The 14787-nt window shown below is 35.0% G+C and overlaps 1 protein-coding gene across 1 annotated transcript in view; it reads left to right on the top strand.

Annotated features, from left to right (window-relative positions):
- CFAP20DC (CFAP20 domain containing) overlaps nt 1-14562 on the top strand; it is a 50429-nt gene extending 35867 nt beyond the window's left edge. Inside the window, exons 11-13 of the mRNA XM_033517542.1 lie at nt 9110-9183; nt 10629-10647; nt 14418-14562. Coding sequence (XP_033373433.1) covers nt 9110-9183; nt 10629-10647; nt 14418-14562 — 238 coding nt within the window. The remainder of the gene's footprint in view (nt 1-9109; nt 9184-10628; nt 10648-14417) is intronic.
- The last annotated feature ends 225 nt before the right edge of the window (nt 14563-14787 follow it).

The raw sequence follows: 14787 nt of genomic DNA, 5'->3' as shown, positions 1-14787 counted from the left end.
ACCTTTAACTAAAACTATCTTTTAATTAGATTCAAACTTGATGACTGGTAAAATTTAGGTATGTTACTTATAAATTATATGTAAATATAATGAACCCCTCTAACCACTCTGTTGGTTTTAGGGAATAAATTATTTCTTTCTCTTTCTTTGAAATTTTCTTCTAGAGAAGTTTTTTTTTAGAACCTATCGTTACCATATATATTACCATTATCATGGTATTTGAAATTTGCATAATTTCCATAATATCAGTGATTCCAGCATAAAAACACATCAGCTCTAAACTTTCAAATATTAAAAGTATCTTCAGCCGTGAGACTACCATTCAAGTGCTCTAATCCATCCCAGATGAAAACTAAACATTCCAATAGCTGGTGCATGTGTTATTATACCATTGAGAGATTCTGTAAAATTAAACTCACCTAGGAAATGGTGCAGTAAAAGAGGGATTGTAGCTATAACATTTATTTGCACTACAACAGAACTTCTCCCTCATGCAGGGTGTGAAATTCAGGCACAAGAGGCCTTTGTATTTCCATGCAAAGGTTTGAATAGCAGAATAACCTAGTTAAGAAGCACATTTAAAGACTGAGTTTTTCAAACAAAGCACATATTTATTCTTATGATTCATTATAAGATCATACAATACCATTACTTCTGCAAAGCAGACAATATTGCATTATGAAGTAATATAAAATTACACAAGAGTTGTCAAAACAAGTGAACAAGAACTATGTATCACAAAATGTACTTCAGTTTTTATTTTACTTGTTAAATAAAATAAAGTTACTTACCCACAAAATAGAGTAATCTGCAGTAGATCTCCCAGTTGTTAATCTGAATTAGCGAAGTTCTGCTGCATTTCTCAGGCAATAATGTGCATGAAAAAGAACATGACAAAAGAAGCAAGTGACACAGGAACCATCTAATTGAAGAGGTTACATGATTTTTTAATCATGATGCTAAAAAGCTAAGTTGCAGAAAGGTTCTGGAGGACCACAAGGCTAGCAATCCAAGAACAACTCTCTGTTTTTTTCTTTTTGTTTTTTAGCTTCAGGACTTACTGAGAATAATTTTATTGGTTGCACACTTTTTTTGGATATTCCTGGGCCATTCAAACAAAGGCCATGCTTATATGTAAAGATGGAGAATAGGCAGTAAAAGATTTTGCCTCTCAGATATGTCAGATTGAAAGGACAAGATCCCCATTCCCAGACTGTTGCCATCTCTCTTTCCATGCTCAGCTGAGCTGTTGCTACAGCCCTTTACCCCTGTGGCTTTTTCCAGGGTATCTCCAGTGTTTGTGGGTGACAGGTTGCTTTGGTCCAGCCACAAGCCAGCACCAAAGGTCTTAGTCCATCTTCTGAAAACTCTGAGAGCCTTGGGAACTGCACAGAACAGTCAGATGCTGTTGGTTGCTGATTATGGAAAAAGGAATTACTTTGATTGCAACATGACTTCTTAGCCATTAGATGCAGGTGCTTCCTGAACTGGTAGAACAGTAAAATATAATTTCTTTTTAAAAAATTATTTAATTGTTAAAAATATACCAAAAAATAAGTCTATCCTACCTAACAGACACTTCATTAAATGTGCAAATCCATTTGATTCACTGATCAGTGACTATCTAATGTGGTTACTAGAATTTACTTGCTCGGTTTAGATTAACACAAAGGAATTTTGACACACCTTTGCAAATTCATTACTTCCAATGTATACAGCTGATCTTCTGATAAATGAATGACAACTTTCAAGGAAGAAAGAGCTAGTACTTGACTTACATCAGGTGTTAAAACACTGGTTTTCTCTCCTTGTGCCATTTATATTGCTAGTGAATATCAAGACTATAATCTAGCCAGCAAGCTAACATAGTGATGATCTAAAGGTTCTGTCTTTAAGTAAAATTAAATGTTCCTTCCATTTAACAGAAGATATGATAACAATTTCATATATTTAACTACAAAACCAACTAAATAGCAAAATATATTAATTACTAAGCTGTTAAACCTCCAAATTCAGGTCATTCATATTTTTAGATGTAGATGACTATGTATGGTTTTAATAACCTTCACAAAGGTATCATTTCAACTTTGATAATGAAAGGATAACTGGAAAGCATTAACAGGTCAGATTTTCAGCAAACACCATGATTACAGTGAATGTCCCTGTAGTAGCACCTGACCTTATCTAAATATCTTTTTTGTTAAGTAGAATTCACATCTCCTTTGTTATCCTTGAATCCAGTCTAGCACCCCTAAGGTAGTTCATTTAGAGATTTAAGACTTTAAGAGCAGATTCAAGTGTTCCCTGCACAGTTGCACTTGTACTTTTTATGATCTCATAGACAATTAAATTATTTAGCTTTTAAGGAGGTCTCTGCCTCCATTTGAAGTGCAGTGATTGGCAAAATGGACTTGCTGAAGTGGTTTGGAGGAAGGGAAAAGGCATTTTCTAAACATGCTTGTGATTTTCTCAATCTTAGTGCTAGGAAAAAAAGAAAGTTCCTGTAAGGCATACAGTAAATGAAGATATTATGTATTAGGGATGGAATGAATCTGTCACTTTGACGGATTGTGAGGCAAAGAACAGATTAACAGATTACTCATAGTCAGAATGCAGCTCACTGTGAAAAATGTGCAGGAAATGATAAGTGTTGCTTTGTGCTGATTTAATGATATCTTGAAATTACAGTAGCACTCCAGGAAAATAACACAATTTTTGCTCATGGCTTCCTTTTCTTAAAAAATCATCAATGTATTTCCAGATTGCCCTTAAATACTATTCAAAATAGAACTTTCAATTCATGCAAAGTCATAGGAAGATATATATTTATGTTATTTTTCAAGATTTTTGTTAAAATATGCATTCAAAAATACTTTATTTTTATGGATAAGTATACTCTGTATTCTTCTGGTAGTATATCTTCTGCTTCTGTGAGCTCACTCAGTTTTTCATTTAAAAAATGCTGGTTTCCCCACCTGGACCTGAGTAACACTGAACAGTTATTGAAGTATAAATTAATAGTAAATTCATGTTAGTTTATGGAATTTTTATGGAAAAACACATTTTCAAGAACTTGAATTGTTTAAAGCATTTTAGATACAATAATGGACAAATTAAAGGTCAGGTGATTTCATAATTATTACAGTCATATGTAGTGGCAGGACCTGAAATTAGTTTCAACATATTTTCAAATAATAATTGCATTTTGTACATACATCAAACTAATCTCATTAATAATAGCCTACAAAAGTCCTTGCTTTACTACTGAAGCTATTATTGAAGAATTTATTTCCCCATAACCCCAAACCTTCCACCATGCATACAGGATTAACATGTGACAAAGCAGAAACAAAAGAGGTGTGTGTAGGTAATGTGGCTTAAGTTACACATGTGCCTGAAGCTGATGAGATATGGAAATAATTGAAAATTCACATTTTTTAATCTAGAGGAGCCTAACCAGCGACTCATGTTCCAAAAGAGGTTTGGATCAGGGAATAGATGAGGGGTTTTACAAAGCCAGGTGACTTTTTAGTAATTTATCTAAGAACAGAGATAGTCTCTACTAAACTTTCTTAAATAGATAAAATTAAAAACAGGAGGAAATTAAATCTCTGTCTTAGCAGACCTGGATCATGCTTTAGATGGGAGCTGGCACTCTGCATTTAGTGCACCATGGCAAGATATCACTTATGCACTTTTAGCATTTGCAGCAGGATTTGCTTCACATGATATTAAATATTCCTAATACAGCAGAAGTATGCACTGAGATTTAAGTTGATAGCTACACAAGATGTCAGGAATTGGTCCTTTTTTTTGTTAAAATATTTTTACAGTTGATTCATACATTGACATTTTCTGGCCATCCACAGTTAGTCAAATAATCCACTGTAAAAACACAGTTCAGCAAATGTGCTGCTCTTACTTCACCCAGGCACAAGTCCATTCTCCTGTCAAGTTCATAAAAATTCACTAAGTAGATGCAGTTAAATACAATCTTTTGTGCTTTTAGTGATTGTACCCTTCAGGTGCTGAATAGATTGTCAATCTGATGTGTTCGTAATGACACAAAACTAATGCTGGTTTTTCATTCCCTGATTTGATACAATGGAGCCCTTGCCTTGCACTTCTGCAGTAGACTACAAGGCTGAGCAAATATTCCTTTTAATTTTGGTATAGATTGTTGGACAAAATCATACTAAAACTTTGAAGCATTTCAATCTTTTTAATAAAGTGGATTAAATGATCACATTGATTTAAGTAATACAAATTAAATGCAATCCAAAAGAAATGCAATAAAGTATGCTATTTCAAGACGGTGCAATATTAAAAATCTTTATTCTAAGTGATTTGACATTTTCTCAGTCTCCCAGTCTGCAAAAGTATCTGTGAAAAAATCAAAGTATGAAAGGTGTTCATTAAGATTTCAGTGAAAAACTTCTGATTCTAAGGATTTCTGTTGATGGTAATAATTTTAATACATTGTCATTGATAAGTGCTACTTAATAAAGCATCACTAATTTTCTCAACAGACTTTGCTGATGGAGGCCTTTTTTCTGCAAAATTTAACATACTGTCATAAAACTGAAAATTATGTTCATAAGTCAAAAGCATTCTTTTGCTTTCCATCACAATTTAGCTGTCATGTGACATTTCACTATATGAGCACTATTATCTGCAAGTATTTTTAAATAATTTTTAAGTAATATTTTTTTAAGAAAAATGTAACAAGAGTATATTTGCATTATATTTTGGTGTGGAGAGTAACTTTCAGAATAATGAAGAATTTTGGTGCAAGCCCTAAAGGTACTTGATACTGTTGAGTGTGTGTGGAACCTATTCTGGGCCCTCCTACAATGCGGCTCACAATGTCAAAATACAATATTTGGCATTCCACACTGTTATCAGGAAACTCTAGATGGTTTATTGCACATTCATTGTATTGATTACAGCTGGAGGCATTGATAGCATAAATAGAGTGGTTTTAATTAGTCAGAATGTGTGATTAGCTTTTCTGCTTTAATGAGATAAACTAGCTTCTTTAATAAAAAAAATATATATTCTTTATTCACTCAGAATAAAACCACAATAAACAGGAGCACAGATCACAGCCTGTGTTTCTCAGAATATTGCCAAGTTGCCTCCATGCTAGTCCTTGACCTTTTTGTCAAGGTCTAACACATTTTTCAGGATGCTTTGTTAAAATTCACTGAAACCCTCTGTCCTACACATACACACCCATGCTTTAGTTGCTTCCTCAAAGCAACTGCAGATTTTACTATGGAAAGTTTGGTGTGACTGCTCAGCTGCAGCATCTGTCAGAATTCCCACTGTAAATCCACTCCTCAGAAGTTTATCCACCAACTGCCAGCACTTAATCTCTAGTGTAATTTAACCAGGAAGATTTCAGCACTCATGAGATTATTTTTTTTTAAATTATCGTCAAGATTTTAGGAGATTAATTTAGACTTTGCTAAATAACTTACAGAAGTAGAAAACCAGTTTTTAATACATATTGTGTAAAATGTTTTATCCTATAAAGTAATCCTAAGTCAGCAATGAAACCCTAATGCTGTAATGTTTTAATTACATATCTTGGTGGGAGGGGGTTGAAGAGCAAAACTATTTATTTTTCTTGGACACTGAGAGAAAAAATATTAACTGAATCAAGCCTGTCTTAATAGGAAATATTAAACTTTCTAACACATCTCTGTTGCTTCTGTCATTGATAAAAAAACTTCTTTGCCTCCTTCTAGAGCCATCAAAATCATTAGGTCTTACACTTGCACCTCCTAGAAAAAGTAATAATTCATTTATTGAGATACATCAAAATAAGTACAAATGTGAAACTGGACAGTTTTATATAATACTTGACTCAAATAAATGAAGGATAAAATCAAAGATAAAATCACCCAGCTACTCAAAAAATCATCCCATCTCTGACTCCTCAGACTTAATATTTCATGCAGATCTTCCAGATATGAGACTTCAAACTAAAATTCATCCGTTTCCTGGGTAATAAAACCTATTAATATAGCACAAATACTGGTTTAACAACATATTATTATCTTGTTCCCTCATTGTTTTTTTAAGTGAATTGCCTCTTTCTTTTCCTTGGAGGTAATTACCTTACTGTCTTTCTTCCCTTCTTGCTAACATCCTCTGTGCTTTACAGGTACTATTTTCTTTAGGAATTCCCTGATATATGTTTCATATGATAAACACAAATCTTTAAATGCTTCTGGTTTATGCCAGACTGGTAGAACTACGTATGTACTCTAAAGCTTTTATATTTTGTAACTGTGTTTGTTGGTCTAAGATAATTCTCTGTAGAAGTGAGCACTGTCTCTCTCTCCTTGAACTTCTGTTTCAGCAGTTGTCCCAGCAGAAATTTTCTAGTTCTTCTCTGGCTCTCAAAAGCTGCTGCCTTTTGCAAAAGCTGTAGTGAATGTGGAAGGAAAGGTACCTTGGGAAGCAGAGGTGTGGATTAGCACTCACAGTACTTCCTTACCTTCCCTAAATTTGATGCAGTTTCTCTGAGAGATCACCTTTGCCTTTGCTGACTTTGTGTTTCAGTGCAATTGTAGGGAATCAGCTGCTGCTTTGTGCTGTCAGCCACATCCTCTGAGCGTGGTCAGATTCTCATGATTATGGTGGCTGATTCTCAGGCAGATCAAACCACACATGAAAGGGACAGGAACAGAAAATATATTATATCATGCTACCAGGTAGCAGCCTGCATTTAACTGTTATTCTTAAAAACTTCTGAAGCTTTGGTGCAGACAAAGAGCCTTTGGCTGCATTCAGGGAAGGCAGAAATGGTGACAATGACAGAAATAATGACAAGTCCAGGCAAGCACATGGCTGTGTGCATTGGTTGTACCAACTCCCACTGGCTTAGCTGAACAGCAGAAGAGGATTGGCTGTGAAGTTGGCCATATATGTAAAAATAATATGATGCTGTAAGAAAATTTCAAAGCATGTTTTTTACATTTTGACATGATGGAAAATTCAATATCTCTTCCTTTAAATCTGCCATACTACTTGCTGGATTTCTACACCAACTGTTCTGTTTCCTGAGGCGGAAAATTAGTTTTTTCCATTTTGACTGCAAACAGATAGGTGGTTGTCCCCAGATTCAACCCAGATTATGCACACATGCCAACAGGAGATGATATAGAATCAATAACAAGTCCAAAAGTAGCAGAAAAACTAAAAAAAAAACCACAAAAGCAGTCAGGATATTTTAGCAATTGCATCAGATGACTGAGCCTTGCCAGATTTCTCTGACAGAAGTAACTTGTACCTGAGATCATGAAGGCTTTCCAGAAGATACAAGTGTATTACCTATTTCCTTGGTGTTGGACAAGCAAGTTGAGACAATTACAGTCTGGAATGTAAAGACATCTGCCAAGCTTTGGAAAAATGTATCCCTTTTAAACAAAGCCATAGATGTTGAAGTTACCTCTACAGCTCTGGCTAATCTCCCCAGCCTGTAGCACAAATTCACATGCATAATGCTTTTGTGCCAGCTGTTAGAACAGCCAGACATAAATTGAATTAATCCCAAACCAAGTTTCATTTACTCTTTAGAGCTGCACTGTTCCCATCAGCTTCAAGCAAACATATGGGAATTTATCCCCTTCCATACCTCTTGCCTTGCAGGGAAATGGGTTGGTCAAAAATGTTGGATCTGGTTCTATCAAAATGAGATGATTCAATGAGGTCCCTCAAATTCTGTGTTCAAGTGTTGACTTGCAGTTTTTCAGCCTAGTTAATGATATGGAAGCTTTAGTGTGTCACAGCTCTTCACTGCTGGAGAGGAGAGGATGGGCTCTTAAGGAAATGCCAGCTATGCACAGTGTGCAGAGATTAATTTCAAACATGAAAAGAATTACAAGACATGGTCACCTGAACAAAGAAAGTCTTTGTGACATACATGTGTCCTTCCAGGGCTATCTTTCTCTGATAGATACTATAACATGAGTTATAGTATATAGTACATAGTGACTTTGTCACTGCACTGCAGTTTAAAATAAAAAACTGTGACAATAATAATAATAAAAACAGCTGTTCTGTTTTCCTTTCTTTGAGCTGTAAAAATCAAAGATAGTGCTTCATAAAGTGGGGTATGTGAAAGGAACATTGACCTTTGTGTGAATGTATGATAGCATGAAAATAATTTTTAGAAGCTATGACACTAGTGTCCAGGAGAGACATAATTTGTCCATCAATAGAAGAAAGTGCTCTGTCCTCTGTGATGAAGATCCTATCAAAATCTTTTTCTTTACAGAAGTAAAATAGATATAGGACATCTGTGATAAGAGTTCTCTATATTGTCTTGGCAGTAGGTAGAATCATGTTATGTTCAATAACAATTTTTTTCTATTACATGCAAGATTTTATAACAATAGGAAATAGATATAAAAAATTATTTATATTATATTTGCCTAAGAATGTTTTCCCCCTATATCAACAACAACATTCAGACTCAATCCAGAGTTTCCTCTTCAGAAAACTGTTGGTGGCACCCATTTCCCATCTCAGCTCTAACTCACCACCCATCCAGACCGGGAATGTTAAACCATGTTCTGTGACACCCTATTGCAGGGGCACCAAGCACTGCCAAGTCAGTAGCAACCAAACACTTCTTGTGATTGTCTTTGAGCATCTTTCTTTAGAGGGAGGTAAGGATTTTTAATCAAATTGACTCCACAGGTTGTTCATTCCAAGCCTTTATTCTTCAGAAAAGGACTGGTGGGTCCTTCAGAGGATAACTCTGTGTGTTACAGATCACACCTCCTGCACACCCTATGGTGAGAGAGCCACAGCAGCTGAAATCTGAAAAGCAAACCTGACTCAAACCACAGATTTTAAAGTGAACAGAACAGGTGAAAAGGCTAAAGAAGGAAGAAAGCCTTAACATTTAATAATTATATTAACTGTAAAGTTTCTTTTTATAATAATAAAATCCAGCTTGATTTTGTTCCAGAACACTTGACAACCTGCAATTTCTTTTGATTTTTATTTTTTTAAGTAATAAAAATAATTAGAAAAAAAATGAAACACAAACTCTGTTTTTATAAATGGTATTTTGATTTGTATTTTTCAGGGATTGGTTAAATGAGTCTAGTCCCCCTATCATTCCTGGAAGCACTGAATCTTCAACAAAACAGAGAACTTCAGGTAGGAATTTAGGAAGACAGTGAAAAGAACCTGGGTAGAAAGACACTTATAAATGTCCTTTCTGTAGTAGTGCTGGTACTGCCTTCTCATAGTTTTCTATCCTACTACTTTTTGGTTTCAAGTTCCTTTGTTTATATCTCAGCTCAAGTTAGCAGAGCTTTCCATAGAGTATTATTTGCCTTTGCTAGAATAACACACAGTTGCTGTTTCCTGATGTTCTGGCTCTATACAGATTAACTCATAAAAAATGCATTTTATTTGCTAAAAATGAGGAATTTATGCTAATGGAGATGGCAAACTTAGGTAAGAAAGAACACAAAGACTAAACATTCTTATTCTGGGGCATGATTATACTTGCATAAGAGATATTTCTCTTATGAAGAAAAACTGCAGATTTAGCTTTAAATGAAATCTTAGTGTGATTTCCTGAGGACTGTTGTCACCAGAATTACAGGCTTTCTCTTATTAATGGTGTTTGCTTAGAGAATGGTAAAGACCTTAACTGAAACTGGAAAGTCAACAACAGAATAAAGAAAATACCTTGTTTTCCTCAAATGCCCTTTTTCTTATCAGTTGTCTTAGGAAACAAGGTAGGAGAATCATCATCATAGAGTATCATAAAATGCTTTGGGATGAAAAGGACCTTGGAATGCAGTTCCAACCCCCCTGCTATGGACAGGGACACCTTCCCCTCAACCAGGCTGCTCGAGGTCCAGCCTGGCCTTGGGCACTTCCAGGATAGACATTTACATTTTTCTTCAGGTCTTAGGAATTCACTGGAAGCTCTCATAAATCTGACCCCTGTATTCTGGCTGTCCAAGGGGTAAAGACATCTCAGTGATTTACTGTCTAAAATAAATTATGCCACTCAAATTGGGAACATTTTCACAGACGTACACTTGTAATTGTTTGTGACAGCAAAATACAATTTTTCTGTCAGGAAGGGACCTTGCTTTGAAGACTCAAGTAATATGTTGTGTTAAGGGTCCTAAATAAGCCAAACAGAATTGAATAGTCATCCTTGAGCTATAGGCACACTGCATAAAGATTCATGAAAGGTCCCAGAGAACGTTTTTCATTAGTACTGTGAAATCCAAGGCTTGTTGCAGTAAACCTATAATTTTTTTGTACATTTTTTAATTGTGTTATTATCTTTAAAAATCTTTTAAAAATAAGTATATCTGGGAATTTGTGTTTCTCCTGTTATCCATACCAGAATTTCCAAACTGTTTTGTGAATTGTTCCTAAATTTATTTTCCTTTAAGTTGAAATATTTTACATCATGTGCCTGTGATTGCATATTGGAGAAGAGTAATTTTCTATTTACCATAGCTGTTTATTTTAGCTTTTTACTTTTGTAACTTCATTCAGTCAAATTATGACTCATCTATATGTAGGATGTTTGTAATTTTGATAACTTCATACAGAAACTTTTCTATCTCCAGATACTCAGAAAAACCCTCTGTAATGAAGCGATCATTTCTCCAAGAAATAAGAGAGAATGACAAAGCCATTCCATGACCTTCCCTCCCAAGATAGGACAGTTTGGATTTTTTCTGAACTACTGGACACCCATCTCTATGAAAGTAGCAGAGAAGCTGCAGTGCTGTGTGGTAAAGGCCTGTCAGATGACATCACCCCCATCAAACATTAAAATCTGGGTATTTTCCTAGATACCTTGGTTTAAAAAATATCCTCATGGACCATGGCAACTAGATGGTTTGGAGTATCATTTTTGAGAGTGGTGCTAAATAAATTGTGTCCTGTGATATATCTCAAGGACTTTGGGAAAAACTTTTTGTTCCTTATTCAGTTCACTCGAGGTCAGTTATTTGTGTGGCAAAGGAGCTGGTTCATTACTGACAGTTATATACCAGGTCTGAACAACAAACTGAATGCTCAAATCCATTCTAGAAAATTCTGCTGCCCTGCTTAGCCTCACCTTTTTTTGATTTTTTATTATCACATTAGAAAATTACTTAATTCACATGTTGGGAAGTGTCCCAAGATTATTTTCTCTGTCTGTGCAGTTTTCAAGTGTTCCAAGTATCACAGGATCAAAAGCATAGAATCAGCACTGAAAATCTGCAATAAGTCATAATGTATTCCAGATAGGAATTTTAGCTAAAAGTATCCTTAAAGAAAAATAGGATAGTATTAGTAAATTAATAAATATTTTTCAGTTTTTATATTCAAAAAAAATCTTTAAGTTGACACTTTGGGGGAAAAGGTGATTCATTTCTAAGAAAGTATTTCACTCTGTAGTTCCTTTCTTAATATTTGCACCATCCATTAGTTAAATGGTGAGATGCAATGAGAAGTACCATTCACCAGGTTCCCCATTACAATAAGTGGAAAATTTGGACTCATAAATATGATAAATTTCCATAGATTTTTCCATTATTGGGCACTGATGTTTCTGAGGCATAGATAGATTTGTTTATCTTGACATAAGTGACAGTGACAGAGCTATAAATGCTCTGGAACTTACTTTATGGTATCTTGGTCTTAAGACCAAGGGATAAGGTTATAAAAACTCTAGGAACCACACAGTCTTCTTTTTTGGGGCCACAGCTGCTGACAATACTCATATGGTAACCCTGCAGTACATAATTACAGGATAGATTTGAGCACTGTAGTTCAACGTTCAAGGATCATCTTGGAGAAAATATCAGCAGTGCTGTTTCCACCACACCATCTGCTGACAGCTGATCCAGTGCACTTCCATCAGCATCAGAATAAGATCCATGTATCTTAAAGTGAGATTTGCTACAAGATGTTTTTGAATGTTAAAAATCTAGAATATGATAAAAATACATTTCTGTGAAAAAGGAAAATTTCCCCTGTGAAAAGGAAAAGTATTTATTTTAGTTCTCCAGACTGTAGTGACTATGTAAACACTGTTGACATAATCCAAATAACAACACAGTTATTTGTACATTCATTTCTGAGTTCAGAAAAAGCTGCCACATGCCTGCCCTTATTGTCTGGGTTTAGACATCTTGATCAAGTCTTCTTCCAGAAAAATAATAGCTCTCGTGATTTCAGTGGGACAGCATTTCATTTAATATAACAGGTATTTACAGGTACTAGCTACCTTCAGTCTTCTTTCAGCTCAACAAAAAAACACTCATCCTTCTGTAATGTATATCACAGACCTCAGCTTTCATTTAAAGTCAAGTTATTTTCTCACTTAAAATACCATTTAATTTTTTAGTGACTTAAGAACAAAAGCTTTGATTTTGCTTTCACCATGAGATGAAATTTAAACTGCCAAGAGTTGTTTTCATGCAATTTTGAGCACCTTCAACCCCAAGATTGTGGGTGCTGGCAACATGAACAATGATGGAAATTTCCCTTGAAAGTGACCTGTTGATCAGTTAATTTGGCTGCAAGCACTTCTTTCCTATATATGGTCAGGTTGCACCACTTGAAACAAGAAAGGCACCTTCTAACACAACCATTACATACTATTGGAGTCCTTCAGAAAAATATCACTTAATTTAAGTAGTACTTCTATTTAGGAAGAACAGCAGTGAGTTTTCATTTGTCTGCTCAGAACTGAATACCCCATGCTGCCATTGGAAATTTGTTGCAACGCCAAAAATGCCTTATAATACATTTGGGGTCATGTGAGCTGCTAAAAGAAAAAAGCCTGACTTTTAAAACAAGATAGGCCTAGAAAACTAAGTTCTCCTTTTGGTAACATGAAAATACATGCAGGGAATTATTGATATAAAGGTATAAATCCAGCTAGTCCTGGATGCAATATAATTTTGATTTGGTATGAATTCAAGGCACATGGGGGAAGAGGTATACTCTGATGGGTTCTTATTCCTAACTCAAACCAGGGAGTATATTGAGTGGCCAGTTCCAAGGTATAAAGGGAGGGACATTAAGCTTAGGGGAGAAAAGAGAATAATTTTGAAGTGATGCATAGGCACTGAAAAGCAAAATAATAAAAGGAAGAATGCAGTGGAAAGAACAGCATGGTTTCAGGTGAAATTGTAAGGCTGTGTGAGGGAGTGAGGCGTGAACACCATTTGCTTGTGTACTGTGATCTGAAATGGAGAAAAAGACATGCAGTTCTTCACCTTCTTTCTGCACTGCGTCACTGTTCCCAAGAGCTGTCCAAACAAAATATCCCAGTTAACCTCATTTGGTTTCCTAGGCCTGATGAAGCACCCACAGCAGGAAGGGAAACAATTTGGAGGGAAACAATTTGGCTTTACCTTCTTATCTTTGGTTAGAGTGAAAGACAGTTTCTTCCTGATGGTATTTATTACATGCTACTGAGCAAACAAAACTGAAATCTATTCTAAAAGGACAAAGTACACACTTCAGTATGCATCAAATGCACCAGCCTACTTTCTGGTCTCCAGGTAATGTAACCTATATATTGCTGTGTGATCCTGGCTGTAAATAGACTCTGAGAGTTGTGAAACCACTGCCATTTGCATAACAGGCCATTACTTATCATGGAGCTTTAGGGCATGCAAAGCACTCTGAGTATAGGATGAACATTTATGATGAAATTCAAGATACAGATTGTATTCAACTGTGAATTATCTCCTATCAAAAAGCTGTAGATCATATGACTTAAATTTATCTTATATGAAAGAAACACAGGTTCAGAAAAGAAGCTATAATATATAAAGCATCTGTAAGCAAAGCCTGTAGAGCTTTATCAGCGTATTTTAGACTAAAGATTCATTTCTGTTACCTGAAAACTTTCTTGCATTTTATACAACTTTAGACAAGTTAGATTTAAATGTTTTATTGTCTGGAAGAATCTTTTTTCCTCTCTGATATTGAAAGATCTTTTGCACAGATTTACCTATGCTGGATTTTTTGGTGACATATTGGATACCAGATATCCAAATTCTTTCATTCTTACAGACATTAAGTATGCACTGACTGTCTTTGTTCAAGTTAAAAAATTATTAAGAAGGTTATAGAGGAAAATACCATTTAAAAATACTTTGATTCACTATTAGTAAAGGTACTTTTGATGAACTGCTCCACTGGACTTTGAAAAGTCCAGTTGTTAAGCAAACTCCAGCTGAACTCATTTCACCTCAGCTAAGTACAAGTCTTCAGAAGTGTAATAAAAAAGTGAATTGCTGTTATCTTGAAGGCAACAATTCAGAAGTCAGAAGATTATACATTTGAAAGAAAATATCTCACATCTGACAGAAAGATATTTCCATGTTGTATGTTTGAGGGAATATGAGTGACTTATTCTTACTTTCTCAACTTCACACAGGTGAAGATCACCTCAGTGCTGAAGAAGACGAGGAAGTTTTGACTCTTTTGTATGATCCCTGTCTGAGCTGTTACTTTGACCTGAATTCCAGGAATTACTATGAATTGGTATAGTCAGAACATCAGAGGATATTATTTTGTATTCATAGTATCTTCTAACTTCTTGCAAAATCTGACTGAGCCATATAATTTATTATGTAACTTAAAACTCAAATTAAACAATAGTTTTTCAACCAAATTAATATATTTGGCAAACAATGTCTTATTTTTATAGCTTTGTATTAAATTGCAATGTAGTGGAAGATCACATAGCATAAAAGTTCCTTGTGTCTAAGACAG

This window comes from Parus major, chromosome 12 (genome assembly GCF_001522545.3).
Source record: "Parus major isolate Abel chromosome 12, Parus_major1.1, whole genome shotgun sequence".
In the NCBI taxonomy this organism is placed as follows: domain Eukaryota; kingdom Metazoa; phylum Chordata; class Aves; order Passeriformes; family Paridae; genus Parus; species Parus major.
The sequence above is the reverse complement of the archived record's forward strand: the minus strand, read 5'-3'. Positions and strand labels throughout refer to the sequence as shown.